The 27,131-nt window shown below is 43.2% G+C and overlaps 4 protein-coding genes and 5 non-coding genes across 9 annotated transcripts; 2 read left to right on the plus strand and 7 right to left on the minus strand.

Annotated features, from left to right (window-relative positions):
* Nucleotides 1-184: 184 nt before the first annotated feature.
* Nucleotides 185-8,435, minus strand: SURF2 (surfeit 2). Its single transcript, XM_020981987.2, has 6 exons — nucleotides 8,266-8,435; nucleotides 6,052-6,206; nucleotides 4,938-5,041; nucleotides 3,819-3,998; nucleotides 3,256-3,419; nucleotides 185-300 (listed from the first exon to the last, which is right to left on the minus strand). The coding sequence occupies exons 1-6, from the start codon at nucleotides 8,353-8,355 to the stop codon at nucleotides 223-225; spliced, it is 771 nt and encodes a 256-aa protein (XP_020837646.1). The 5' UTR covers nucleotides 8,356-8,435; the 3' UTR covers nucleotides 185-222.
* A 14-nt stretch (nucleotides 8,436-8,449) lies between these two features.
* On the plus strand, nucleotides 8,450-13,757 carry SURF1 (SURF1 cytochrome c oxidase assembly factor). Its single transcript, XM_020981985.2, has 9 exons — nucleotides 8,450-8,601; nucleotides 8,986-9,049; nucleotides 10,429-10,559; nucleotides 10,654-10,736; nucleotides 11,239-11,430; nucleotides 12,173-12,245; nucleotides 12,551-12,713; nucleotides 13,427-13,508; nucleotides 13,594-13,757. Exons 1-9 carry the CDS (start codon nucleotides 8,527-8,529, stop codon nucleotides 13,652-13,654), a joined length of 924 nt encoding a protein of 307 aa, XP_020837644.1. The 5' UTR covers nucleotides 8,450-8,526; the 3' UTR covers nucleotides 13,655-13,757.
* A 661-nt stretch (nucleotides 13,758-14,418) lies between these two features.
* RPL7A (ribosomal protein L7a) lies at nucleotides 14,419-18,739 on the minus strand. The gene is made up of 8 exons (XM_020981984.1): nucleotides 18,524-18,739; nucleotides 17,114-17,234; nucleotides 16,606-16,755; nucleotides 16,069-16,209; nucleotides 15,728-15,807; nucleotides 15,273-15,403; nucleotides 14,799-14,868; nucleotides 14,419-14,575 (listed from the first exon to the last, which is right to left on the minus strand). The coding sequence occupies exons 1-8, from the start codon at nucleotides 18,722-18,724 to the stop codon at nucleotides 14,471-14,473; spliced, it is 999 nt and encodes a 332-aa protein (XP_020837643.1). The 5' UTR covers nucleotides 18,725-18,739; the 3' UTR covers nucleotides 14,419-14,470.
* Nucleotides 14,953-15,016, minus strand: LOC144456039 (small nucleolar RNA SNORD36). The gene has a single exon (XR_013484945.1). It is a non-coding gene; the product is annotated as a small nucleolar RNA SNORD36 (small nucleolar RNA).
* LOC144456037 (small nucleolar RNA SNORD36) lies at nucleotides 15,472-15,550 on the minus strand. The gene has a single exon (XR_013484943.1). It is a non-coding gene; the product is annotated as a small nucleolar RNA SNORD36 (small nucleolar RNA).
* On the minus strand, nucleotides 15,936-16,011 carry LOC144456038 (small nucleolar RNA SNORD36). The gene has a single exon (XR_013484944.1). It is a non-coding gene; the product is annotated as a small nucleolar RNA SNORD36 (small nucleolar RNA).
* LOC144456042 (small nucleolar RNA SNORD24) lies at nucleotides 16,282-16,356 on the minus strand. The gene has a single exon (XR_013484948.1). It is a non-coding gene; the product is annotated as a small nucleolar RNA SNORD24 (small nucleolar RNA).
* On the minus strand, nucleotides 16,821-16,897 carry LOC144456041 (small nucleolar RNA SNORD24). Its single transcript, XR_013484947.1, has one exon. It is a non-coding gene; the product is annotated as a small nucleolar RNA SNORD24 (small nucleolar RNA).
* MED22 (mediator complex subunit 22) lies at nucleotides 18,701-26,826 on the plus strand. The gene is made up of 4 exons (XM_020981988.2): nucleotides 18,701-18,790; nucleotides 20,084-20,215; nucleotides 22,082-22,162; nucleotides 24,024-26,826. The coding sequence occupies exons 2-4, from the start codon at nucleotides 20,093-20,095 to the stop codon at nucleotides 24,240-24,242; spliced, it is 423 nt and encodes a 140-aa protein (XP_020837647.2). The 5' UTR covers nucleotides 18,701-18,790; nucleotides 20,084-20,092; the 3' UTR covers nucleotides 24,243-26,826.
* The last annotated feature ends 305 nt before the right edge of the window (nucleotides 26,827-27,131 follow it).

A 27,131-nucleotide genomic window follows, 5' to 3' on the forward strand; every position in this document is an offset into this window, starting at 1 on the left:
ATCTGCATCTCAGCCTTAGCCACAAGGCCACAGGGCATTATCACTTGTTTGGAGACAGAGGTGTAATATTATCAGTAGCCATGGGAAAACTCTAGCAGGTGTTTACATAACCACCACTCTACACGTAGCTCAGAACGGGGCAAGCATCCCTCCCTTTTCCCTTGGCCTTCAAAGAGGCTATTACTTTCTTCATCAACTTTATTATTTCAATTACACAAATAGTTATTTTGTTTCTGTTCCTCTTTTGAAGTGCTTGGGTTTTCGGTGGTGGTTCTTGAACTTCTTCATCGAAGCCAACTTCTATGATAGAAACACAAATAATCAAAAATCAGTGTCACATCTGAAAATCAGACTGGATTTTCTATTCTTGTGACAAAAGGAAGATACTTGAATCTTGGGGCTAAACACAGCTTTGTTCCTTCTTTTCACTTAAAATAAGGCCATGGAGTGATTCTAGAGATGAGAAAACAAAGAAGGCCCAGAGAGATTAATGCTACTCCCTCCATACGGCCTTTCCTGATTCCTGTGCTAGTTGCTAGTGTCTTACCCCCAAATTACCTTATGTTTAGTTGATTATACAGATATATAAAATATATATATAGGCACATTTTCCCTGATAGGATGTAGGCTGCCTGATACTTGTTGATATTGTTCAGTTGTTCACTTATGTCTGACTACATGTGACCCCACTGAGCAGTCCATAGGGTTTTCTTGGCAAGGATACTAGAGTGGTTTGCCATTTCCTTCTCTACTGTATTTCTATTTTACATATGAGGAACTGAGAGAAATATGGGTCAAGTGATTTGCCCAAGGTCACACAACTAGCAAATGTCTGAGGCTGAATTTAAACTCAGACCTTTCTGACTCCAGGTTCAGTGTTCCATCCACTGCACCACCTAGCTGCCCCAATTAGGCCTGACACAGAGGCCTAATATAATGATAAATAAATGATCATTGGTTGATTAGTTGCTCCATGACGTGCAAGTAGATAAAATAGCAGAGCTAGGACTTAAAATCAGGTTTTTACTCCAAATCTTATTAGTTAACAATGCCTGTTCGTGATTCCCTTCTAGCTGTTGGATTAGATTTTAATCCTTGTAATGTTGTAAAAGGCAGCATTTTAGTTACAAATAGCTTCTGCAAATATGATCCTATTCCATCCTATCTTCTTCAGCAGACTATCCTCTTTATCATCCTGACTAACTTTATCTTCAATCTCTCTCTCCCTATTTATGGGGTGCTTCCCCCCTGCTTACAAACACATCACATCTCCCCATCCTCACAAACCCCCACGTTGATCTATCCCATCTCTTTCCTCCCTTTCATGGCTAACCTCCCTGACAAGGTGATTTACAATAGATTTTATTTTCTCATTCTCTAAAGTATGGCCTCATCGTTCCACTGAAACTGTTCTCTCCAAAGTTACCAAGGATATCTTTGGTGTTCAGTCATTTCAGTTGTATCTGACTCTTCATGAGTTTTTGGAGTTTGGGAGTTTTCTTGGCAAAGATATTGTAGTGGTTTGCCATTTCCTTCTCCAGATCATTTTACAGATAAGGAAACTGAGGCTAGCTTGTCTTTCTGACTGGCATTCTTTCTGGCATTCTATCCACTGCCCCACCTAGCTGCTTGCAAGTATCTCTTAGAATTGCCAAATCTAATGCTCTTTTCTCGGTCCTCATCCTTGACCTCTCTGCAGCCTCTTGTCCATTACCTTCTTAATATTTTTCTTTCTCCCTCTGGGTTTTTAGGGTACTGCTCTCCTGGTTCTCCTAAATATATGATCTGTTCCTTCTCAGTCTTCTTTGCTGCCTCTTCAACAAGGTTATGCCTGCTACTTAACCACAGCTGTCAAAAGTTTCATCCTGGTCCTCTTCTCTCTCTATACTCTATCACTCTGTGATCTCAACTCCCATGAATTCAATTATCTCTATACCCATGATTCTCAAATCTCCTTATCCAGCCTTAACTCTCTGCTGACTTTTGGTCACACATCTCCAATGCCTATTAGCCATCTTGAACTGGATGTCTCTTAGACATCTTAAACTCAACATGCGCCAAACTGAACTTATCTTTCCTCCCAAACTCTTCCCTCTTCCAAAATTCCCTATTACTTTCACCTATTAGTTACAAGATAGCACCACTATCTTTCCATGTCCTTGCAAAAACCTGTCAATTCTATCTTCATCACATCTCTAGCATACATTCCCTTCTCTCCTCTATCTCTGACCACTGCAATTGCTTTTTGGTTGGTTTCCCTTCAACAAGTTTCCCCCACTTCAGTTGATCCTCTACTCTAAGAGATTTTCCTAAAGTGTAGGTCTGACTATGTCCCCTCTCCCCAACAATCAATAAACTCTAATGGCTCCCCGTCATTTCCAGGATCAAATGTAAAATCCTGTTTAGCCTTTAAAGCCCTTCACTACCTAACCTTCCCCATTCCTTTCCTGTCTTCTTATACCTCTGTCCTTCTTACACACCTTCTGTACACGCTATCCCTCACTTCCCACACACTTCAATCTAGTGACACTGGTTTCCTTGCTCTTCTTTGAGTAAGACATTCATTTCCTGACTGGAGACATTTTCACTGGTTTGTCCACCGTGCATGGAATACTGTCCCTTCTGGGCTTCCTTTAAGTCTCAATGAAGATTCCACCTTCTACAGAAAGTTTCTCCCAAACCCTCTTGATCTTAATGCTTTCCCTCTCTTATTTCCTATTTATCCTGTATATAGTTTCCTTGCCTGTTGTCTCCCTCATTACTAGACTGTAAACTTGAGAGAGGCTATCTTTTGCCTTTCTTTTTATCCTCAGTATTTAGCACATAGTAGGCGCTTAATAAATGTTCACTGACAAAAGTAGTACAGAGGAAAGAGTATTGGATTTTGAGTCTGAGAACTGTGGTTTGATGCTTGACTTTGCCAATTACTGACTGCCTGAGTGACCTTATGCAAGTCACTGAAGAGACTCTCTACATTTCAGTTTCCACAAATGTAAATTATGGGGGTTGGGCTAGCTGACCTGAGGTCGTTTCTACCTCTAAATCTGTGATTCTAAGATTTATTTTCCCCACTCTGGTGAAGCATGGTCCTGGCTAGTTAAGAGATTTCCACTACATCACCAAGCTCATCTGTGGCAAAGGCAGAGCAGTAAATAATCACTCAATTCTAGGTACAGTGGTCTATATGCTGCCTTCCGTTAGGACTTAGACTGCTAATGTACTGAGAGCTACTTGCTGTGACTGCTGCACTTTCACCTTTGTCCTTTTAGTGCATGTTGGCTTGTCCACGTCCATCTTCTCTCCTCTACTCATGATGCCATTCTCTCTTGAAAGCTGTGTATTGTTGTCTTCAGTGTCTGTCAAGTAGTTCCTGGTGACATCTCCATTCTCACCTGGGTTCTTTTCAGTGAACAACTCAGCTGTAACAAGAGGATTCCAGTTACATACCTGGTTAATAAATTTGTGTGCACCTTGGAGTGTGGTGTTAAGAGCTTCCTTGACGTGCTACCTGCAGGGTTTTGGCCCCAAGTGTCATTGACAGCATCAGCCACACACTGTGGTGTATACATTAAGTACTGCATATAAGATTTTGTTGGGATCCAGGGGTGGAATATTGATTTTTTACCTTGATACTGGCAAAAAAAAAAGATGAACTGAATTACTTCCAAACTGACTTATGATGCAGTGAAGAGTTGGGATAACCAGAAAAACATCAAAATTAAAAAGCCAACCCACAGAACAACGGACAGAAAAAGAATAATGGGCCTAGTTTAGATATATTAAATGTTAGAAGTGAAAGGGGACTTTGTGCTGCTCACATGGGTATAAGTCACTCATGCTGTCATCACTCTGGTCTTCTTCATCACTGGACTCAGGCTTCCAGAAATCCTCCTTTTTTTGGGGCTGCTGGTCACCATCAATCAAGTCTTCCCATCTCCTCCTCTTTTGCAGCAAGCAGGCAGGAACGTACTCCACACCCTGCTTCTGACACTCCTCATCTGAGGAAAACAGGCCAGGTGAATGCCACAGATCTCTCAACATTGCCCTGGCCCCTAGGTTACCTAGAGAAGAAAATTCTATCCCATTGAACTAAACTAGGACCAGAAACAGGATCAGTAAAACCAATCTAGCCCTTATGGAGGGACAGTTTGCTGCTACTTTTGACTCTCACCTCTCCTACTGCTGAAAGTGTGGTCACATGTGATGGCCAAGAAGTGGAAGCTGCAGGTGGAGACGTAGCAAAGAGTGGAGACATGCCAATGTGAGAAAGTGCATGGACTGACACTGGGAAAATTCAATTCTATTCCACAAATGTTAAGTGCCTGTTACGTACAAGGAATTGAGAACACCTTAAATCTCAGCTACATGGCACTTGGAAGGCTTGTTTATGTCAGAGGTGGGGAGGGAATCAGTCTTGCTCTTAGATTAGCTAGGATTGAGTGTGTTTCACTCCTGGCCTAGAAAGAAATCGAGTACAGGCTTATGACAGGGCTTCAAGGGTGAGTGCCAGTTGGCCCAATGGCTTCTGAAATCAAAGCCAGAGCAGATAAAGACACACTAACAGGTGACAAGCAGGAGCCACAAGGCATCTGGACTATGATATCCTACTAGGAAGAGCACCAAGGATTATAATAAATAACGAGTACACCTGCCCACGTCAGAAGGGGCTAATACATAGTAATAGAAGAAAAATGAGCCCTGGAGACAGAATCAAGAGACTTCAGGCAAGTCAGTCTGTCAGAGTCTGTTTGAGGAAATGAGGGATTTGACAACATACTCTCTCAGCTATTAACATTTAATGTTCTAAGGTCTTGCCCATCTGACTGAGGGTCCCTGCCCCAGGTAAACAGCTCTGGAAGCGAGACAGTGAAAAATCCATCCAGAGTTCAAAAATTGGGGTGTTATAACTCCCACTTGCTCCAACTCTAGGTACTTACATTTGCGTAGAGCCTTTTGGTAGCGATGGCCCTGGACGTGACGTAGGACATGCTCTGGAAGCTTGTTGATATGCCGAAGGGTGAGTTTGCAGAACATTTGGTGCCTGAGGAGTAGAAGGATTAAATGTTGGGTATCACCTTAATTTTAAATTATAGAATCACAGATTGATTTAGAGCTGGATGTGACTTTACAGGTCATCTAGTCTAACCCCTTCATTTTACTGGTAAGACACAGAAGAAAGATAACTTGCTTAAAATTAGTAGTAAGTAGTAATGGAACCAGGATTTGAACCCAGGTCCTCTGACTTAAAATACTATCGTCTTTCCACTCTACCACACAATCCATTTGTGCCAACTAACGTCTTTCCTTGGCAAGGAAAAGGATAAGAGCCTTCTTCCCCCCTTTCTGATTCCTTTGATTTTTCAGTTAAGAGAAAACTGGAGAACAGCATGGCTATCCTAATATCCACAGGCTATGGCCAGAAAAACATGTCTGCCTGCCGACAGTTGAGCAGGGGCTTAGCATGTTGGTAGCAGAATGAACTCTCTCCACTCAAGTTCCAATGACCCTAGAAAAGTTTCTCTTCTTCTACCACCTGGAAATCCCACTGTGCAGTCTGGGCTAATAAGGAGGGGCTCTATACAGGTATCCTAAACACTGAAGAGTCATGGATCAATATATACTGCAGTCTTGCCTGGCTATTTCCCAGCAGAAAGAATTAGGATCCAAGTCATTATAGCAAGTGGAGAGAACGCTAGCTTTGGAATCAAGTAATCTACTACAAAATCTGTGTAACCTTGAGTAAGTCATTTAACTACTCAAGTCTCAGTTTCCTTAGCTGTTAAATAAGGGGGAGAGAATTGGGCTAAATATCTCTAAGGTCCTTGGTTCCAATTCTAAATCTTATCTCCTTTCTCTACTTTTGGCATTGCTGTAGCCACTTCTGGAGCCTGTCCATGAAAAACAAGGATCAGTTCACTACACCTGTTCAGGCTATTTTAACATCCATCATCAAAACACTCCCTTGCCCAAACCCAGCTATCCCCAGGAATTTTCTTCTGTGTTTGTTCTCATGACTCTCATGGCTGTCAAGGACCTCCATTGGGGACATACGGATTCTTGGTGCTGGGAATGATGTGTGGCTCAAAGTCTTCATAGTCAAAGGTCTCAGTGGTGCGCATCAGCCGCTGATACTTCTTACCACTGGTGTAGGCCTGGAGGTCTGAAAGTCGGCTGGGCAATTCATGGCCTGTCAGTCTGCACCTTATCTGAAGGGTAGGGAAAGGAGGAAGGGTGAGTGTGCATGTACTTGCCAATCTCAGAATCCTGCCCCTGTGTAAGGATGGCTGGCCAGAAGGGCCAATTTCCTTTCAGGACCTCATTCTGAAAGAAAAATACCTAAACGGAATACAGTTATCCCTTCCACATCGAAGGAGTTAGGAGCTCAGTGCCCCCAAAATCTGGAAAATCCAAATAAAAATTTTTGGCCTTCATATCAGAGAAGAAATCTGAATTATTATGGTATTAAAAGATAAAATATGTTGATATTATATAATACTATGCATATATTTTATGCATTTCTAAATTTCTAAACTTTTTCTGTCATCTGTGGCTTCCACAAACTCCCCAAAAGTTTTCAATTTCTTATGCTGACCCATGATATATTAAAATTGTGATGGAGAAAAAGTTGTGATGTAAAAGAGATAACTGTAATAACTCATAGTTCTATGGCATTTAGTTTTGTAAAACACTTTCTTCACAACATGTCAGGTAGGCAGTATAAACATTATCATCTCTATTTTGCTAGTGAGGAAGCTATGGCCCAAAGATGTAAAAGGATTACTTGGATTTAAATCTTACCCCTGCTATATATACTCTCTGTGATGTGTGACCGTGGGCAAATCACTTAACTTTTCTGGGCATTGTCAACTATAAAATGAAGGGAGTAGAGGAAATGACTTCATATCTCCCTTCCTGAGGTAAATCTATAATCCTATGATTTATAGCTATAGAGTAAGTCAGTGGCAGAGGGAGGACCAGAAGAGAAATCTCCTGGTGTTCTTCCAAAGCTGGAACCTAAGGACCTGAAGGGCCCTTCCAGAGAGGAAGGCTGAAGATTTTGCCCTAGGGCAGCTGTTTTTAAGGATAAAGACCCAAAGATATAAAGCTAGGGAGAACGATGTGCTATTTTGCCCAGCCCCTGTTATCTTACAAAAGGGGAAATGAAAATCTAGAGAGGGAAAATGGACTTTCCTAAGATTATGAGAGAAGTAGCAGAACCAAGATGGGAATCCAGGTTTCCTTTCACTCTAAATCCAAAGTCCTCTTTCTGGTAAACCACAATGCTTCTAAAGGACAAAAAAAAAGGGGGGGAAGAGGGAGGAAAAAGAATTGAAAGGATTTAATAGAAAGACAAAGGTTGAGACCTGAGTTTTGTCTGGAGTTCGTTCACTCACTGACTCACTGTACCACAGGGCAAGGCATAACTCTAAAGCCTCAATTTCCTTTTCTTTAAAACCACAGGATCCCCAAGGAAGAGAGCGGATAAGGGGGGAAATGACAGAGAAAACATGATTCAGTGCAGGGATTCTTAAGCCTTCTTGTGTCACAGACTCCTTTAGCACTTGGGTATGGCCTATGGGCTCCTACTCAGAATGCTTTTACAATCATAAAATGAACTACAAAGGATAACAAGGTAAGAAATTTCAAACTGAAATAGTTATAAAAATTTTTTTAAAAAAAAGTTCACAAATTCCAGTTAAGAAAGAACCTGTCATCTAGCGGAACAGGCCCTACAAAGAGTGCTAACAACAATAGCTAGCGTTTATACAGCGTTTTGAAAAGCTCTTTACAAATATTTACCAAATTTCATCCCCCACAACAATCCTGTGAGATAGGCTTGGGACTCCTGGTGCTGTCATTGAGAATGTAATGCCTTGGGTAGGTGGCATTCCCTCTACCTAATTCAGGCTCCCCCCATCAGTGAAATGGAGAAAAGCAGGTGAGGAGGTGGGACTGAATTACTGGATCACTTATCCCCTTCGGAGAAACCTAGTCCTCTGGGCCAACACCTTCGTCTTACTAATGGAGAAACTAAGGCCCCGAGAGGTTCACTGACTCAGCCAAGGTCACACAGGAGGCGGGTCCCGCGACTCCGTTCTCTTTCAGAGGGCGTCACGCTGACTCCTAAGAAGGAAAGCTCCCCCGACTCGGGACAAAGGAGCCCTAGCGCTGCCTGGATGTGTTTACTATCAATTTTCACATTCCCCTCCCTGGGCCTCAGTTTCCCTCTTCGTAAGCTCGGGGCCCGGCCCCTTCCCAGCTGACCTTGGCCCCGCCAGGGCACAACTGCAGGCCGGGGTGGTCCAGGAGGAAGTCCTGCACATCAGGCGGCACCCGGCCGTCCGTACTACCCATGGCTCCCGGGACGGGGAAAGGAGTCACCGCCCCGCCACCTCTAGGGCACACCACGTGGAAACCCGGAAGAGGGCGTGGCCCGCGCCGGGCAGCGCCTTACGTGCATCGGAAGTGCGTCTCTTTCCCCCACCCCTCCGCGCTATAACCCCGGAAGTGGTCGGCGCAGCTGTCATGGCCGCCAGGCAGATGTTCGCTCGGGTGCTTGGTCTGCGGAGGGTCTCGCAGCAGTGCGTGCCCCAGGCCTCGGTGAGGGCAGGCCTGAGGCCGAGTTCGAGCTGGGGAGGACGAGGAGCAGGACCAAAGAGAAAGGGGAGAGGAGGAGGAGCCCTGCGCGCTTTGGGACGGGGAGGGCTTGGACCGGGGCAGTGGCCGAGCGTCCCGAGGCCGCGGGCCAGACCTTTAATGGGAAACGGTGAAAGACGGCCTCCCAACACGTGACCCCAGGCCGACTCTGTATGCAGCATTCAGCGCCCGCAGTTTCCCCCAGGTCTTCTGGAAAGAGGGAGCTGCTTCCACTGAGCTTCATTTCGATTCTTTTCCTTGACGTTGTTGGAGTCATGTATGTCGTTCCCCCGATCTGCGGAAGGAGCTGATCTTTCTCTGCCCCCTTTGTGTCCCCTTTCCCTGCAGGACCTGATTAGCCCTTTCCGAAGTAGCTTCCTTGGTGTCTCTCCCCTGGGCCAATGGCTCCCAGGTGAGGAGGGAATTTGGTGCAGGGGAAGTTCTCTGTTGGTAGCTAGGAAAGCTGAATTGCACATCTGACTAACGTCACTAGCAGTGCTACCTTGGGGCTGTCCCTCTCTGAAATTCAGTTTCCACAGTTTTAAAATAAAAGGGTTTGACTATGGGAAAGAGCTAAAGTTCCTGCCTGCATCAGATGTTTTGACTCTTGACTCAGCTTTGCGACTCTTTCTTCCTGTCAGTCTTTGTTTAATTTAGTTTCATGAATCCTATAAATTACTGGTCATGTGTAGGGCACTTGCTAGGAACTTGGGGAAGATAGATGGTTATATTACTGTAAGGGAATTATGAGTGTTGCCATTAATGTAAAGGAATATTGGTGTTGCCATTGATTTTGGCCTTGAAACCAGGTTCGTGTTTAACTGTTAAAACAAAACAAACATACTTTAGTATGCCCTACACCCTAAGAACTTAAAGGTACTTTCACATCCCCTGTCAACAACAATAGTAATAATTAGCACTATGTTTTAAGAATATAAAGCATTTGTTCTCAGTAAGTCTCAGCTGTGATACTGGCTGTGTGACCCTGGGCAAATCACCCAAGCTCAGTGGCCTAGTGCACTGGTGTAAAACTCAAGTAGAAATGATCCCTGCAAGCTGCATAGTGACTTGGAAAATCACAAATTAACATTCTATCTTGTATTGATTTTTTTTTTTGCAACACTTTAATTTGGTTTTGGCTGCATTGGGAGACCACATGCAAGAGTTTGACACCTTTGACCTAAGCAACACTTTTTTTTTTCCCTTTTTGGGGAGGCAGTTGGGGTTAAATGACTTGGCCAGAGTCACACAGCTGGTGAGTGTTATGTCTGATGCTGTATTTGAACTCAGGTGTTCCTAACTCCAGGGCCAATGCTCTATCCACTGCACCGCCTAGCTGCCCCCTCTAGGCATCAACTCTTTTAAGATCTTATACATTAAACAGAAAGTGCTGACCAACTCTAGTAGTGAGAATTTCCTCTTTGGGGAACTTCCTGTATGAACAAAATCACAGGTTTAGCTTCTATCCATATCCTTATCAAGGGAGAGCATAGGTATTATATCCTCACAGATGGAAGAAATGAGCCATGGACAGGATTATATTATGTATCTGTAGTTTTAGTCAGTGACAGAGTCAAGATTAGACCTCAGGCTTCCCTCAGTTCAGCTTTACTCCATTTTGCCCTTTCAGAGCAATTAGTAGGGTTATAGCTTATTTCCTAAATATCACAGACCCTCAGATTGGGAAGAGGTTGAAGGTAGGAATGGTGGAGAAATTTATAGGTTACAGTCCAAGACTAGGGAAGATAACATGACAGATTTAATTTGATATAATTTGTTGGCTTCTTCCAGAGGCTGTTTGGAATTCAAGCAGATGTAGCATCTCGACAGCAGCAGCTACTGCTAAGTCAGAGGAAGACTTGTTTTACAAGTGGTTTCTATTGCTCATCCCTGTGACCGCCTTTGGCCTGGGAACATGGCAGGTAGTGACCAACATGTCTTTCTTTAGAGTACTGAAGCTCTTGGCTCCACTACTTTTGGCTCATGTGGGTATATGTGGGTTGGTTACTCACATAGGTCCAGCGTCGGAAGTGGAAGCTGAAGCTAATTGCAGAGCTGGAATCAAGAGTAACAGCTGAGCCTATCCCTCTGCCTGTAGAGTGAGTAGTCGCCCATCTCCTCTTGGGTCTTGATCAACCCTGCCTAGTAACTTATATTCCATTAGATGTTGAGACTGTGGCCTGTGCTAACCCATAGAGTTTCAGAGCAAGAAGTTTCATAGTTACCTAGTCCCACACCCCTGTTTTACAGATGAAAAAAATTCAGCTCCAGAAGGTTGAAGTAAAGACACACAGCCTTCCCAACTCCACTTTCAGTTAATTCTTCTGTTACACTAACTAGTGGAAACCCTTCACTGAGGTTATGGTTTAGATGGCTTAATGTTAACAAGTCACTTTTCTCTACGAGGAGTTTTATTCCTTTCTTTCCTTACTTACCAGCTGTGTGGTCCTGGGTAAGTCACTTAACCTCAATTGCCTCCAAAAAAAAACCAAATGAGGCTCAAGGATCTTCATATAAGGGGGAATGATGACGACACCATTCCTTGGAAGGCAGTTTTGCCTGAAGCCACCCCTCATAAGCATTTTATTGCCTTTCCTACAGTCTCATGGAGTTGAAGGACTTGGAGTATAGGCCTGTGAAGGTCAGAGGGCATTTTGACCATTCCAAGGAACTCTATATCTTGCCCCGAACCATGGTGGACCCTGCACGAGAGTCCTGGAATTCAGGCCAGATGTCCTCCACGGTGGAAAGTGGTGCTAATGTTGTCACTCCTTTCCACTGTACTGATTTGGGGTGAGTTGAACCAGTTGGGAACTGACTCAAGTTGTAGGTGCACTTGTAATTAACTTCCCCAGTCTAGTGATATTAACCTATATGTGAGCCTCCCATTTTAGAATCCTATGATATATAACCAGAAAGTTTGTACTCATTAACCTGGAAGCAGCACACTTCTACCCACAGGCACCATTGTTCTGTTTGCTGTAGGCCTGATGGCGGTTTCTAAATGACCCAGACATAAGAAGTCCTGTTAACTTGTAATTCCCATCACTAAAAAAGGGGGAACAGTTAAGAGAATAATCCAAAGATTGGGTTTTTTTTTTGAGGCTGATTTGACTCTAAACTATACTGTATTGTAGATAGATTTTTGGCTCACTTTTTGTCACAAAAAACCAATCACAGCTGGAAAGGAATGGAGGTAATTTTATCCAGACGTGTTTGAGGTAGAAAATGAAGTGCCCATGTTAGAGGCAGAACAAGGACTTTAACCTGGATATTCACCACTGCTCCCTTATTCATGACTAGAACATCTGAGATAATGGAGAACCAGCTGCCCAGTGCTTGGGAAAGTAGGTGGCAGATGGCAAATGGGACATCTAAGTATAGCTAAAATTTATTATAATTTATGTTCTGGAAAAAAGGAATGATCAGATAGGGAAGCATCTGGCCTTTATCAATGCCATGGTATAAAACAGGATCACTTAGAAGCAGAGATTTATCCTTTTACAGTGTTTTTTTTCTTTCTGTAAAACTCTAGGATCACAATTCTAGTGAATAGAGGATATGTTCCCAGGAAAAGAATAAATCCAGACACTCGGCAGAAAGGTCAGGTAAGGAATATTAATCTGTCCTCACTGCAGAAAGGAGAGGATTTATCTCAGAGCAGGTTGCTCATCTGTATGTTTAAATGGAGGGTTGAGAAAATCCTTAATTAAAGGACAGACTTCTCTAGATGTGGAGGAAGGTTTTAAAGCCTTAACTGAATGCTCATGTTTCAATCCCTACCCTTTCATTTTATCTATTTGAAGTTGTCATTTGAGGGACTTTTGATAGTTAGATCAAGAATTCTGGTTTAAAAAAATCTTAAAGAACAGGAAAAAAAAAGATGTGAATGATAGAAATTTTTTTTTAATAGATTGAGGATGAAATTGACCTCATTGGGATGGTGAGATTGGCAGAAACTCGGAAGCCCTTTGTCCCTGAAAATAAGCCAGAGAAGAACCGCTGGCATTACCGTGACCTGGACACCATGGCAAAGGTCACAGGCGCTGAGCCCATATTCATTGATGCTGACTTCAGTATGTTGTGAATGGATCTGGGGATCAGGGGTGGGTGGTGGCTTTTGTTCATCCTGCAACCCAACTTGCCCTTACTTTAGACTTAACTCTCAGTGCCTTTCCATTGGCAGTTTCTTGACTATTACATTAAAATTCTGTTGGGAGGCAATATATAATTGGGGGTTAGATGCTTCACTTTCCCTAAGTAATTGGCAGGGAGCCCAGGAGCAAAAATAGTCGGGCTGGCTAGTTGCTTTTAGTGGAGAAATAAAATACTAGATTCATATCCTAGTGCAGGGGTGGGGAACTTGAGGCCACATGTGGCTTTTTGACTGAATCCAGACTTCACAAAAATCCTCTTAATAAAAGGATTTGCTTTGTGAAACTTGGACTTAGTCAAAAGACGGCACCCAAGAACCTAGAAGGCATATGTGGCCTCAAGACAGCAGGTTCCCCACCCCTGGTGCTAGTTATGGCTTATCCTCAAACAACTCATTTTACCTGTATAAAGTAAGGGACTTAAGATGAAATGAGGTCAAAGGTCCTTTCCAATTCTCAGAATAAATCACCAGAGATCATCTGATAACAGTATAGCTTAGAATCTGAAGTTTGTTTCACCAGTTGAGGTCCCAATGTGCAGAAACACTTTATAAATCACTAAATTATGTATTTCTAGGCAGTAGAAAAAAATAGTCACAAAATACATAAACTGTTTTGATGATTCTTGTTTATAGAAAGCACAGTCCCAGGAGGGCCCATTGGTGGCCAAACAAGAGTAACCTTGAGGAATGAACATATGCAGTACATCATTACTTGGTAAAATTATTAGATCATACAGAGCTTAAACACAGCTTGTGTTTTACCCTCTAATTTTCCAGTACTAATTTACTTTTCCCACCAGGTATGGACTATCTGCAGCAACATCATACATGTGGTTTAAGAAGTTTGTTCGATTACCCTAGGAGACGGCAATGAAGGGAGAGTGGGGGCAAGAAACCATGGACAAACAGGGAATATTTTGTAAATTTTTTAAAATTAAAAATAAAGGCTCCCACTTTAATTAAATTCTACTCTGTTTGCTTCATTAGTTGCCAAAATTTTGTTTCTCTACATCCTTCCCAGATATCCCCCTTTACTAACACAAATCCCACCCTAGTGGACATCATCACTTCTCATGTGGATTACTTCAAGATCTTATTTGGTTTTCCTGCCTTCTATTTTTCCCTCTGCCATCTATCACCTGCATAACTGCCAAAGTGATTTTTCTTTAGTCCAGGTCTGATGGCATCGCCTCCCTACCTCCAGTGATAGTTCTTTACCACCTGACACTCCTTCCCAGTTTTACATCTCAGCACTCTCTCTCCTCAGTTCCAGCCTGTGGCCTACTGAGGTTTCCACATATGATATGCTCTATCTTGCAAACCTATTTCACCTCTTGAAATTTGCTTCAGATTTGGTCAAGACCCATTTCATGCACTATCTTCTTCATGAACCTTTTCTCCATTAGACTGAGTGCAGAGCAAGGAATTGGGGGTGGGATGGGGGTCTATCTCTAGTGATTAGTGCCTGACACACTAGTGCTTAATTAAAAAAAAATTCTAGTTGACTTACTGATTGGTTCTCCCATTTGCTAGGTAGGGCCCTCCCCAAATTACTTTGTTTGTACATGTGTACCTTGTGATTATATAGTAGCTTCAATCCCAGAATATTCTTTAACCACTCATACTTTCATTTTGTTAAAATTTTTATTTTTATGTAGGGAAAAATCAAATATACATTTAACCCAATTTGGTTGCAAGTTCTTTAGCTTTTGCTTTTTCTAGCTTGGCAATACGAGCCACTGATTTTGGACCCAGAACATTGCCACCCCAGTGACGACGGATCTGAAAGGACAAAGAAAAAAACGGTTAACTTTTACCTATATTATGTAATATATTCCCCACCAATTTGAAAGAATGTCAGAGCCCATCAAAGTTTTCCTATTTATAATCAAAGATGAGCATTGTGTATGAATGAATATGGTAATTCATTTAAATTGATTGAGTTTGGTAGCAGAAAACAGTTATCAATGTATTCACTTGGGTCTGTAGCTGAATGAGTTCTTACCTCATCGTATCTGTCGTTGTAGTTGGTTTTGATGGCTTCTACCAGTTTAGCCAGGGCTCCCTTATCTTCACTGTTGAGAAAGATCAGAAAAGTTAATACCACAGAACCCCTTCACTTAACAATTGTCTTGTCTACCACTTTTAGATACCACCTTTTGTCTCAGGGTCAATATTACTACATGGTCTCTTCAGGTGAAGAAATTCTATGCATCACTGTCAAAAGGTTCAGAATAAAAGTTCATCTCCTGATCATGTATTTTTTTAACCCAATTTGGCAGCCAATTCCCATAATTCTCCAGCTTAGCAATTTTCCTTGAGGTTTCAAAAGTCAAACATGCTAAGCTATGTTGTAATCAGACATGTAAAACATGTGAAAATGAGCAGACGATAAGTTACATCTCTTCTAGGATAGAAACTCTTCCCAGAGATCCTTTTGGATTCAAACATTTAAGTGACTGAGTAACTACATACTTACGGGTTAACCTGTGTGAAGGCAATGCTTGTACATGTCTTCCTGTGAACTAAGCGACCCAGTCTGGCTTTACCCTTGATAATACAGTAAGGAACCCCCATTTTTCGGCACAAGGCAGGTAGGAAGACCACTAGCTGGAAAGTATATACATAGTTAAGTTTAGAGCACTTATCACATAAGAAATAAAGTAACTTATCTGGCATTTGCTCAGGGTTAAAAAGCTCGTATATTTATTCTTCATGCTTTTAATTCAGGTGAAGAAATTCAATACATCATTGCAAAAGGTCATTTCCTACAGGAGATCAGTCCCTTAAAAACATTCCAGGGAACTAAACAACCTCTATCACATTTAATGTGATTGACCACAAATATGAAGGAAAAAAAGCATATTTTATTCCTATTCCTGACAATGGGTACCACACCCTACCCTTTTACAATTTTCCAAGTTGAGAATTTACCTCAATGGGGTCCACGTCATGTGCAATCACTACCAACTGTGCTTTCTTGTTTTCTACTAGGGTAGTAACAGTGTTAACACCTAAAAAACAACCAGAAAAAACAAAACAAAACCATAACCAGAGTTTATATGGGCTCATTACTGCTTTGTTGCTTTCTAGCTTTTACCTACTTTGGTCAAAAATATCAAGAAACCGTTTATCTTTAGCTATGGCTCAGGGTTAAAAAGCTCGTGTATTTGATCTACACAATTATTTCAGGTGAAGAAATTCATACATCATTGCAATAGCTTGCCCAACATTCATCTATCAATCAACCAATTTTAGACAATAAAGTAATTTACCTGCTCTGAGGACAGGTGGTCTCTTAGTGGGGACATCTCCTTTGCCAGCAGCTTTTTGTTCAGCCCGAGCCAGCAGCCTTTGCTTCTTATCTTGCTTTGTCTCAGGTCTGTACTTGTGAGCCAGTTTAAGCAGTTGAGTAGCTGGAACAGGAACAAGTTTGTTGGTTAAGGTTTTCATTTTAAAACAACCATTTTTGTGTTCCTTACAATTTGTGCATCAGCGATCTTGGTGGTTAAGCATGTAATCACTGCTACTCAGATAGCAAATATCGTAAATCATCATCTGCACATATTCCTCCAATTATAGAAATTAATGACATTTAAAAATAATTACAAAATAAACAGATCTTAGAAACAATCAGGGTCATGTTAACCCTGAGACAAGAACATAACTTGAGTCTCAAACAGTTTATATCTATACTAAACTGTTTCTTCCCATGAGTTAAACTAAGTTTTAGGCACACTTGTGTTAGAAATGCAACCCTTCAAAACAGTGCCGTTTAAGAAAACAGACCAAGTCAGGAGGTTCCTCTTTACCTGTCTGACGATCCAAAGCCTGGGTAAACTGGTTAATTGCTGGTGGCACTTTCAAACGCTTATAAAGGATAGACCTTTGACGCTGCAGTCTAATGTACCGAGGCCATTTGACAAATCGAGTAAGGTCCCTTTTGGGCTGGATGTCCTGACCTAATGAGGAAAATGTTGTGAAGCTTGCAATCTCAAACTCAGATTGTTGTAATTGATAAAAAGAGTGCATCAGTGATCTTGGTGGTTATGAAATGTCATCACCATCACTCAAGATAGCAAATATTCTTTTCCATCATTTGCACAACTGTTAATTCTTGGTGGAGTCCGTTCCCAGTACCCCCTGTCCTCTTGCTTCATAACAAAGCTATCAGATTATTATTTTTCTCTCCAATTCCCAACAGTATTTCCGGGTCATTCAAATATTTGGTCAATTGTCCAATTAACGCTATAGCACATTTGACATGAGATTAAAACTTTTTCAATCCACCCACACACCAAACATACTTCTATCACTCACCAATGCCAAAGTTTTTCGGCCGCTTCTCAAACAAAGGATTGACCACTTTCTTGGCCTCCTGCTTCTTTACTACAGCAGGGGCAGGAGCCACCTTCTTCCCCTTGGCCTTCTTCCCCTTTGGCTTTAAAAAGGAGAAATTTGCTTGGTCAGCACTCTCAAAAGTACCCCTCCCTCACATATTCTTGATTCTGGGGTCAGAAGACATATGTTCAAATCTCACTAACATCCCAGGTGAAAAATCACAACCTCCCTAGGCCTAATTTCCTCATTTTAAAATAAAGAAGTTGGAAGAGACGGGCTCTGAGATTTCTTCCCCCCCAAGTCTTAGGTCTATGATGCTATTCTCACTTTCGGCCATTAAACCGCCTTTAATGTACCAGATTAGAGGGTGGATGAGGAATAAGGTGACAACCTGTAAGACACATTTCATAGTATCAAGGTTTTAACCTCTACTTGCAAGGGCTTCTGCAAAGTTTCAAGCAATTTGCCCATCTCATTTAATTTACCCAAGAAGCAACCAACCCAAAGCATTTAATACTGTGGCTCATTCAAGGCTTACCAATGCCTGCTGCTTAACAAAAGCTCTGATTTTTCAAGAAAATTGGCTAAACCACTGGGAAAGGAAGGTGAATAAGCATTTACACAGCACATTCTACATGCCAGGAAGTGGCCTAAGAGCTTTATTAACATCTCATTTGATCCTCAAAAACCCTGCGAGGTACGTGCTGTCATCATGCCCATTTTTTTTGTTTGTTTTTAGGATCTGAGGAGTGAGGCAAGCAGAGGTTAAGTAAGTGACTTTCTCAGTCACACCATGTTTGAGGCCGAATGTAAACTCGGGTCTTCCTGACCGTCTGACTCCTGGCCAGGGCCGCCTAGGTGTCTAGTTTGCCAGTGGCAAACCACGAGACTTGCGCAATTCAATTTACGCTTCCTGGATTTGAGTTTCTCCACCACTAAAACACTAAACTAGATGATCTTCTACCCGATAGTCTACGTTCTTGAGTCCTTCCTTCTAACGTGCAATGACTCGGACCCAGTTCCCCGAATGCTCTGGGAGGCTGGAGCACTAAGTCCAAACAACCCTGTCCCCCAGCGACTGGGCCCCGGTTAAGAGCCTGTCGTGCAACCCGACTGGCCGCTGGACTCGAGGGCCGCCAAGGGACCTCAGTGCGCCGGCCCTGTGCCACGGGGTCCCGGCTCAGGCCGGGCGGCCTTCCCTCACCCCGCGAACCGCCCGCCGGCCCTCCATCCCCACCACCATCCCTTCCCTCATCCCGCAGCCGCAGGTCCTGCGGAGCCCCCTGAAGCCTTCTTAGGCGGAGGCTGCTCAGCTGGGGACCGAGAAGGGAGTCGATGGTGATGGATGGAGACAGACCCGAGATCCCGCGAAAAAGCAGACTGCCTCACCATCTTGGCCGGCTGAACGAGAAAGGAAGAGAAGAGACTTCTGGGTAATATGTAGTACGTCTCGGCTCTCGCGAGGGCTTGCGCATGCGCGGGATTTAAGGTTTTAGGTTTGTGGGAAGGAGGTGGTCTTAAAGGCCAAAGCGGAAACGCTCTCCTCCTCTCCCCCCTCCCAGCGTAGTTTTTAAAGGGCCCGGCGCGCATATCTCTCCGGCTAGCCCTGCAGAGCCGGGCTGAGGGAGACCAACTTCAGACTCCTAGAGGAGACAGGTAAGGGCCCCGGAAGGGTCCCGGCTGGCATCCACACAATCGTTTTCGTTTTGTCCATCCGGCGGTGCGGCCCCCCTGGGCCGCGTCTGGACGCGGTCCATTCCTCCCCTTTCCCTGCACGCTGGCGGCCTTGGTCGCACGCGTGTTTCCGCGGCTCCGCTCGCTGGCCTAGTCTGGCTGGGCTGGGAGGCGCGCGGCCCGGCGGGGCGGGGGATGGGAAGTGTAAGCATCCTGAGGGCAGGCGCGGTACCTCCCCCCCCCTCCCCACCAGTCTTTGTATCCCCAGCGCCCGGAGCGGTATCTTGGGTTAGGCTGGCGCTTAATAATTTTGAATTGGAGTGTGACCTAACACTCCGAATTGGAGTCTGACATTAGAGACTACGTTTTACAGAGGAGGAAACTGAGGTGTAGACAAGCTTTTATTAAGCCCTCTGTGCCCGAACTGGTGAGTCCTCAAGTAGGAAGTTCACCCAATCCACTCTCTGCTCCTTAAGGTTTACAAAGTGCTTTCCTCTCTATAACCCTGAGAAGGGAGGGAGTGCAAATACTGTTCTTATCCCTATTTTACAGATGCAGAAACTGAGGGGAAAGGAACAGCACTTGTTGGCTGCTAGACAATCGTCTAATAGTATAATAAGATAATACTAACATTATCTCATTTGATCCTTGAAACAACCCTGGGAGCTAGGTTATCCCTCTTTTACAGAGAAGGAAACAAGCAAACCGAGGTTAAGGGATTTGCCCAGGGTCACACAGCTAGTAAATATCTGAGGCCAAATTTGAGCTCCCGTCTTCCTGACTCCAGACCTTGGAGTCTTTCTACTGCACCACCTACCTGTATTATTATCCCCATTTTACAGGTGAAGGAAGTAAGACTCAGAAAGTTTGAGACTTGCCTAACTCATAGTAGGTATCAGAGGCAGAATTCTCACCCAAGTTACCATCCCCTATAGAATCATTACTAGGAGTCAAGGCAGTATTTTGATGGGGTGCTACAAGGTGACTTAACCTTTCAATGCCTGTTAATGCCACTGCTCTCTTGACTCCAAGTCCAGTGCTCTTCCTGTGGCACCATTTTTCACTTTAGAGCTTTAGGACTTTAGGTCCTTTTTCATTTTAGAGCTATAAGTTATAAGAGTAGGGAAGGAGCTTATTCTGAATCACACAGTATGTTTCTGAGGCTGGATTTGAATCTAGGTGTTATTGACTCCAAGTGCAGCGCTCCATTTACAAAACATGCTGCTTCCACTAATAATACATGGCTCTAATCTCTTCTTTGCCTTGCCTTCCTAGGATAATGCAATGGCCCAACAAAGAGTCCTCCCCCAGAGCAAAGAGACCCTCCTTCAGTCCTACAACAAGAGGCTGAAAGATGATATTAAGTCAATAATGGATAATTTCACTGAGATCATAAAGACAGCTAAGGTAAGTAGAGGTAAGGGAGCTAGCTCCCCACCCTCCCCCATCTTACTTCATAGGAGCTGGTGGGACAAAGGCTGGGTATATCTTGTTTATGTGTTTCAGGGAAAAAACTTGGTCCAGAGCTAAAGCCTATCCTGAATTTTAAAGCACCGATGTCCATCTGGTGTGTTGGAATTTGAAATACTGAATTGTTCTAGGTTCCTTCCTTGCCTACTTTCTGTATAAATGGTCACTAGGAACTAGTGAGCTGGAAGAGACATTAATGGCCATTTAATCCATGCTCCTCATTTTAAAGAGGAGGAAACGGAGCCCAAGAAAGATGGACTGATTTGCCTTAACCTAACAAATAGTAAGTGACAATTCTGGGAGGGAAGGGAAGGAGGACAGAAACCTGTTGTGGTTGGAGAATGTGCTATTCTGGATTAGTAACTATTGGGTTAAGAAAGAATTACCATATATGCCTTAGATGGTTGTCCATTTTTAAAAGAATCAGAACATGATAAAACAAATACTTAGCATTAATACTAGGATGAACATAATTTTAGTCTCTTAAGATTGAGGGTTTTCAACTATGAAAGGAATATTAAATCCCTGCCCAATTACCACAGACAGAATCTTTGAAACCTTAGAATCAGGTGGCAATCCCCTAATCTAGCAACATCTCTGACAAGGAATCATCCATCCTGCCCTGGACCACCCTTGACAGAGAGATTAATACCTCCCTTGACAGCCTGTTCCGTTGTTGGAGAATTATTAGAAAGTTCTTCTGTGTATGGAGCTGAAATCTGCCTTCCTGTGATTTCTACCTTTCATTCTTAGTTTTGCTCTTAGGAAGCCACATGGAATGAGTCTATTCTGGTTTCCAAATAGTAGTTCCTTAGCTATCTAATGACAGCTGCATAGCCTCCCTAAGTCTTCTCTTCTTTGAGTTAAAAAAGTGCTAGGTTGTTCAGTGGTTTCTGGTCATCTAGCATTATAGCTATTCCTCCCATATTTGTGTTGCCTGCCATTTGGTGGGCATGAAATTTTTTTTTTTGGTCTTTATAATAGAGATAGGCACTGGATCTGTTATTGCATTAATATATTGGGAATTCCCAGGAAAGGAAAATGCCTTTGCCAATGCAAGTCAGCACCTTTTCTGAAAGCTATATACCAGTGAGTTGCCAAGAGCAGTAATGTCAAAATCAAATAGAGGTGAGGGCCACTGAACCATGTATAAGGATCCCTGTAGGCTGCATATTAACTTAGAAACCATATAGTAATATAATCTATGTTTTATTGCACTTCTATTTATTTTGTTAAATATTTCCCGATTGCATTTTATCTGGTTTGAGTCACTCAGGAGTGCCTTTTGGAGGCAATATTTATTCAAACTAAATTATCTTCACCCCAAATCAAAAGTGCCAGGAATATTATTTTTATAATGATCATCGTCGTTATTACCATCATTATCATCATCATTATCATTATTAGAACAGCAGCTTAGGAAATAAAATCTTATCTCTCTTCTCTGCCATCCCCCCCCCCTTTTTGGGCCATATCATCATCTTTTAATCCCCCTGTGCTCAGCTTTTCCTTTCTTTCCTGCCCCTCCTTTCTGTGGGGGAGAGGGGGCTCAGTGTCAGAGATTGACTTTGTCTAACCTTGTACCATCAGGTGGGGAGTGGGGATAACTTTCTACTTAACCCAGAATTCTTGGGGTGGGGAGGAAGGTATCACTACCCTCCTGGGAGTCATGAGTCTCCTGTTCCCTTCCCCTCATCCTTCTTCCCACCCCTGTTAAGTCCCAAGAGGTTTCTGGCAAGTTCCTGAACTGACAAGAGGCATTGGCTTAAGTGTTGTTGGACGTTGTTCTTGTTTTTCCTCTAGATTGAAGATGAAACTCAAGTGTCCCGGGCCACTCAGGGTGAGCAGGACAATTATGAGATGCATGTGAGAGCTGCCAATATTGTAAGTAAGCCTTGTTCTTCCTTCTCCCTCCCTCTTCTGGGTCTTGCCTTGAGGGGCAGGCAGCAGCAACAGCACTTTTGTTTGTTTCCTGCAGGTCATATCTAATCTTAGGTTCTTTCTCTTTTCCGTCACCCCCCACTCCCCAGTCTAGAGTCTGAATTTGGGCCATGCAGTTGCTTGTCCTCAGCCTTCCCACTGTGTCCAAAGAAAATCCTTTTGCCCTTTGCAGTCAGTGCTGGAAAAGGCCAGGTGAAGGATAGGAAAGAAAAACCCCCAAATCTCACATCAGTCAATCAGATCTTTATTGAGCATTTACTTTGTTCAGAGTTCTGTGCTAGACACTGTGAGGGATATAAAGATGAGTAAGACATAGCCCCTGCTCTCAAAGAACTTAGTCTAGTCAGAGATAGAGGCCCCCCCCATGAAAAGAGAACCACCAATACTAGTGTTCCCTGAACTGTACAGACAGTTAAGTCTTGCAGGAGTTCAGGGGAGAGACATGTCCTGGGGGCCAGGGCTGTTGGGAAAGGCTTCCTAAAGGAAGTGGGAGGCACCAAGGGACTTTGTTACTGTTATGTTAGGTTTTATTTTAAACTTTAAAAAAAACTGCATGTAGCAGTTCAATTTCATATATAATTTTCTGGTTTTTTAGATGGCATTGTTTATGTTTATTAATGTTTGTTCAGTTTGTCATAGAAAGAAAAATTTTCAAATAAAACAGAGGGCTTTGGGTAGGCCGAAGGAGATGGGAAGGGATGTTGTTGGGAAGCATTGTGAGCAAATGCATCTAGATGAGAAAGCCAAGGCCCCACACTTAGGTGACAGTGGTTCTGGTTGGGTCTTTGGGAGATGAGGTAGATGTAAGTAGAAGGTGTCCAGATTATTAAAGGCATCAGGGAACATCAGGCTAAGGAATAGCCATATCCTGTAGACAGTGAATTGCTATGAAAGCATTTGAGTGACATGATCCAAATGGGTTTCATTTCTCAGTGCTTCGCTTGCTCCCAGAAACTCCCACAAATGAAAACTGGCTGCAGTGGTGATCCCTTGTGGTAGAGTGTTCTTTCCTTGGTAGCTGGTGCTAAAGCCTCTTTGGTGCTTAGCAAGATCCCTTTTGCCCTGAAATTTTGTGATCCAAGAGGGGCAAGATCAGGAAGGGGCTGGGGGGGCAGGTAGGGTATGGAATCTATCCTTATGAGGCTGGGCTCAAATAATTAAAGCTGTTGTGGTTATTAGAAAGTCAGAGGCCAAGAGGGGATATCATTTCATAGTAAATCTGTAAACTTGTGGAGAAACATTGCCTTGTTCAGAACTTCCTTCTCTGCTTTCCCCGTGAAGGTTATAAGGGGGATGGACAGCTTTAACACACAGCAGGGTAAACATGTGGAAGCCATCCTGGGTGCCTCAGTTTCCCCTGTTGGTAAGGGCTGTAAGGTGGCTAGAAAGAGATGAGAGGCTAAGTCATAGGCACCAAACACATCTGTGGTCAATCTGGCCTCTGTTAAGCACCTAAGCTGATGCTAGGCACTGGGGAAGGAAAAACAAAAGTGAAAATCTGTGTCTTGAAGGAATGTGTCCTCTAATGGGAGAAGTCACTCGAGTGCACAACACGCACACATATATGCATATATAATGCATGTTCACATAACGTGTGTGTGTGTAGGTAGGTAGGTATATTGAAACCTCAAATCTTATGCTAGGTAACCTTGGTGAGGGAGATGCTGGCAGTTGAACAGAAGGCCTCGTATAGAATGTAATATTTTTGGAAACAATTATGAAGTCAGATCTCTGTCCACTTCCCAAATTGTACTTTCCCAGCCTCCCTAAACCCCATCTCCTATCTTACCCTTGACATTCCAAGGTCCGTGCTGGGGAGTCCTTGATGAAGCTCGTGTCTGACCTCAAGCAATTTCTCATCCTCAATGACTTTCCTTCGGTGAATGAAGCCATCGATCAGCGCAACCAGCAGCTTCGGGGCTTGCAGGATGAGTGTGACAAGAAGCTCATTTCGCTGCGGGATGAGATTTCCATTGACTTGTACGAGCTGGAGGAGGAGTATTACTCGTCCAGGTACAAATAGGGCTCTGTACTCCAGAAGCTTGTGAAACTGCATCCTCTTCCATCTTCATCTGCCTCTCCTAGGGAGCAGGCAGCAGGAGAGCTGGCCAGATCAGTGGCTTAGGAGGAAGCTTTTGGTCCTCGCTACAGCTGTGCCTCCCAGGTTTACTGGCCTTCCTGAATTTTGTGGGTTTTTTCTCACCGTTATGAGACGATCTTTTACCTGGGAAGCTCTGTGAAGGCCAATAAGGATGGCAGTAGTTTCTTCCTGGCCCCCTAAAAGAAAAATTCATTTCTTCTTTGGTGACCCAGGTACCCACTTTCTCTGGGGAAGTCAATAATGCCAAAGTAAATAGAGACTGAGCTATGGGTGTGGGTGCTCCTCTGTCCCAGAATAACTAGTCTCAAGAACAAAGAAATCTGGACTAATGTATTGTTACCCACTGTAGGTTTTGAATATCTGCTTTTTTGCTTTGGTGATATCCCACAGTGAATGCTCATAGAATCTTAGAATGTCAGAAGGGAGGGACAGACTTTCAACCTCATTTAGTACAAACTATTTATAGATCGGAAAACTGAGGCCACAGAGGGAAAGGAGATTTGACTAAGGAATAAAATCTGTATCTCTTGAGGCCCACACTACATTAACCTGCCTTTATACATCAGCCTCTCTGATAAGGTAGTATGTGCTAATTCTATACTGTTTCAATTGCTACTCTGTTATGCATTTAAATTGCTGGCTTTCTCTTTGATCACAGGCTGATTTCTCTCAGCCAACCAGTCTGCACTTCTCCCATGCAGAAGATAGGTGCTCAGGGAACATAGACCAATTCTAACATCAGCCTGAACTAAATAGAATCAAGGAGACAGATTGGATTCCGGGTGAAACTGAGAGTAACAGTGGGAAAATCTCCAAACACACTGCATTTCAAAGCTCAATCTCGATAACTTTGGGATTATCTACTTTAGGAATTCTCTATGTTACTTAAAAGTCATAGCATGTCAGAACTGGAAAGGGCCTCAAAGACACCTAGCTCAAGGGTTCTTTACTTTTTTTTTTTGTTATGAACCCCTCTGGCAGTCTAGTGAAGCCCATGGACACCTCAGAGTAATGTTTTCAGACAGTAGAAGGAAATGCTAAATTCTAGTTTGAGATTAGTGAAAATGAAGATGTAAATTTTATCCTACTCAAGTTCATAGCCCCCCCCCCAAAAAAAAATATTTCCAGAGTTGATAGACCCCAGGTTAAGGCCCTTTTCCACTTCCCTTCCCTCTATCCACCCCCTCCACCCCACCCCCACACACTATCTGGCTCAATCTTATTTTACTGAGGCCAAGGGAGAAAATGTGAATTGTTTCTCTGTGCCCAGTAGACACAAAGCTGATGAATCTTCAGAATTATCTCTAGGTGGTTTTATGCCTCCTTTTCCCCTTTGGACCTAGTAGTGCCTTTAAAATGCTCACTTTTGCACCAAAGAGGCTTGTGAACTTGTTTAGAGAGGGCCGAAGGTCAGTTCTGGCTATGAATTTAAAATGTATAGTTGAACCTCCTTATGATTCTTATTTTCCTGAAGAGGCTCAGTTTCATCCCACCTCTTAGTTACCCTGAACTATTGTAAATACTTGAAATGTAAAGTGAGAAGTTTAGCCCTTTTGGAGCCAGAGATCATTTGGCAAAAGGCACCACAGCTGTCATCCCATGCCAAGCTTTTTATTCCACCTCTTCCCGTCTCTCTTGAATTCTCAGCATCCTTGCCCAGTTTTAATCCTTTCACGGGTTCCCCTGAAGGAAGGGGCTCTCCCAATAGGATGTTTCTCTGTCCTTATTTCTCCCAGATGCTTTCTGTTGTACAGGCTCTGTGCAGGTGAAATTCCTACATTGAACTCCTGGGAGTAGAAAAGATGATTTTCCTCTGTGGGAAGAACTCCATGACTTGGAACAGGAGAATCAAATGACTATGAAATCACAGACTCATAGAATGCCCGAGCTAGAAGGGACCTTTAGAACATGGAATGTCTCCCTCATTTCACACATGAGGAAACTGGCCCCCAGAGAAGTAACTGACTCATATATTTAGTGAGCAGCCAGACCCAGCCTGGAATTCAAGTCTTCTGACCCCTAGACCAAGGTTCTTTCTATTGCTCGTCTTCATATTAATTGTTCAGTCAGATTTACCATCCCTTTTCCCCATATTCACTATACTACCAAATAAGATGACCTCAGCTCAAATTCTCAAGTGCTTTAAACCTGTGAAATCCTCCATGACCTCCTCCATGAAGTAGGTAAATGCCTCAAATCTGTTCCTGCAAATCCCAGAGTGCCTTAATGTTGTGGTGGTTGGGGTGGTGGTAGTAACCATAAGCTTGGGCTGAGTGGGATAGCCCCCTGTTGGAAATGATGTCCTACCACGCACCCTGTATGTAGGGCCCTTTACAGCAATTCTAAGGGGGCAGATTGATGATGATGATGATGATAATTTTGAAACTGTCAGTTGTGTCTTCATCCTGTTAAGTATTTGAATCTTACCTTTCTTTATCCAATTCCATTCCCCCAACCCCATTCCCATGTAAATAAAGTTTTCACTGTAAGCAAACTGGGACACCAAGCACCTCTCCAAATGTTTTTGTCCATATGAATTACTGTTTCTGTCACCCCTGCTGTGTTCCCTGTTTCCCTCCTGCTCTCTTGCACCCACTTTGCCGTCTCTCTCTATTGTTTGCTTTTTTCCCTAGCCCAGTTCTCCTGCTTTTTTTCTTTGGAGTGTCCCACTGCTCTGTGTCTGTGATGGACTTCCAGGGTTGGGGAGCCAGATGAGGTCTAGAGGAAGGGAAAGCAGCATCCAAGAGTTAAGCAGGCTTGGGAAAGGGATGAGCTGTTTACCCTTTCAGAAACAGCACCTGATTTGACCTC

This window comes from Phascolarctos cinereus, unplaced genomic scaffold (assembly GCF_003287225.1).
Source record: "Phascolarctos cinereus isolate Bilbo 61053 unplaced genomic scaffold, phaCin_HiC Scaffold_2;HRSCAF=192, whole genome shotgun sequence".
In the NCBI taxonomy this organism is placed as follows: domain Eukaryota; kingdom Metazoa; phylum Chordata; class Mammalia; order Diprotodontia; family Phascolarctidae; genus Phascolarctos; species Phascolarctos cinereus.

What these genes read in the sequence shown, in the direction of transcription:
- SURF2 (XM_020981987.2), bottom strand. Translation starts at nt 8,355, where the DNA reads ATGGGTAGTACGGACGGCCGGGTGCCGCCTGATGTGCAGGACTTCCTC. An exon ending in ATTCCCAGCACCAAGAATCC is followed by an intron (nt 5,042 to 6,051) that starts GTATGTCCCCAA and finishes TCTACTCCTCAG; the next exon opens with GCACCAAATGTTCTGCAAAC. An exon ending in CATGAGTGACTTATACCCAT is followed by an intron (nt 3,420 to 3,818) that starts GTGAGCAGCACA and finishes CTCTTGTTACAG; the next exon opens with CTGAGTTGTTCACTGAAAAG.
- SURF1 (XM_020981985.2), top strand. Translation starts at nt 8,527, where the DNA reads ATGGCCGCCAGGCAGATGTTCGCTCGGGTGCTTGGTCTGCGGAGGGTC. An exon ending in CCTGGGCCAATGGCTCCCAG is followed by an intron (nt 9,050 to 10,428) that starts GTGAGGAGGGAA and finishes GGCTTCTTCCAG; the next exon opens with AGGCTGTTTGGAATTCAAGC. An exon ending in ATGCAGTACATCATTACTTG is followed by an intron (nt 13,509 to 13,593) that starts GTAAAATTATTA and finishes TTTTCCCACCAG; the next exon opens with GTATGGACTATCTGCAGCAA.
- RPL7A (XM_020981984.1), bottom strand. Translation starts at nt 18,724, where the DNA reads ATGCGCGCCGGGCCCTTTAAAAACTACGCTGGGAGGGGGGAGAGGAGG. An exon ending in ACCACCTGTCCTCAGAGCAG is followed by an intron (nt 15,808 to 16,068) that starts GTAAATTACTTT and finishes GTTGTTTTTTAG; the next exon opens with GTGTTAACACTGTTACTACC. An exon ending in ATGACGTGGACCCCATTGAG is followed by an intron (nt 15,404 to 15,727) that starts GTAAATTCTCAA and finishes TATACTTTCCAG; the next exon opens with CTAGTGGTCTTCCTACCTGC.
- MED22 (XM_020981988.2), top strand. Translation starts at nt 20,093, where the DNA reads ATGGCCCAACAAAGAGTCCTCCCCCAGAGCAAAGAGACCCTCCTTCAG. An exon ending in AGATCATAAAGACAGCTAAG is followed by an intron (nt 20,216 to 22,081) that starts GTAAGTAGAGGT and finishes TTTTTCCTCTAG; the next exon opens with ATTGAAGATGAAACTCAAGT. An exon ending in ATGTGAGAGCTGCCAATATT is followed by an intron (nt 22,163 to 24,023) that starts GTAAGTAAGCCT and finishes TGACATTCCAAG; the next exon opens with GTCCGTGCTGGGGAGTCCTT.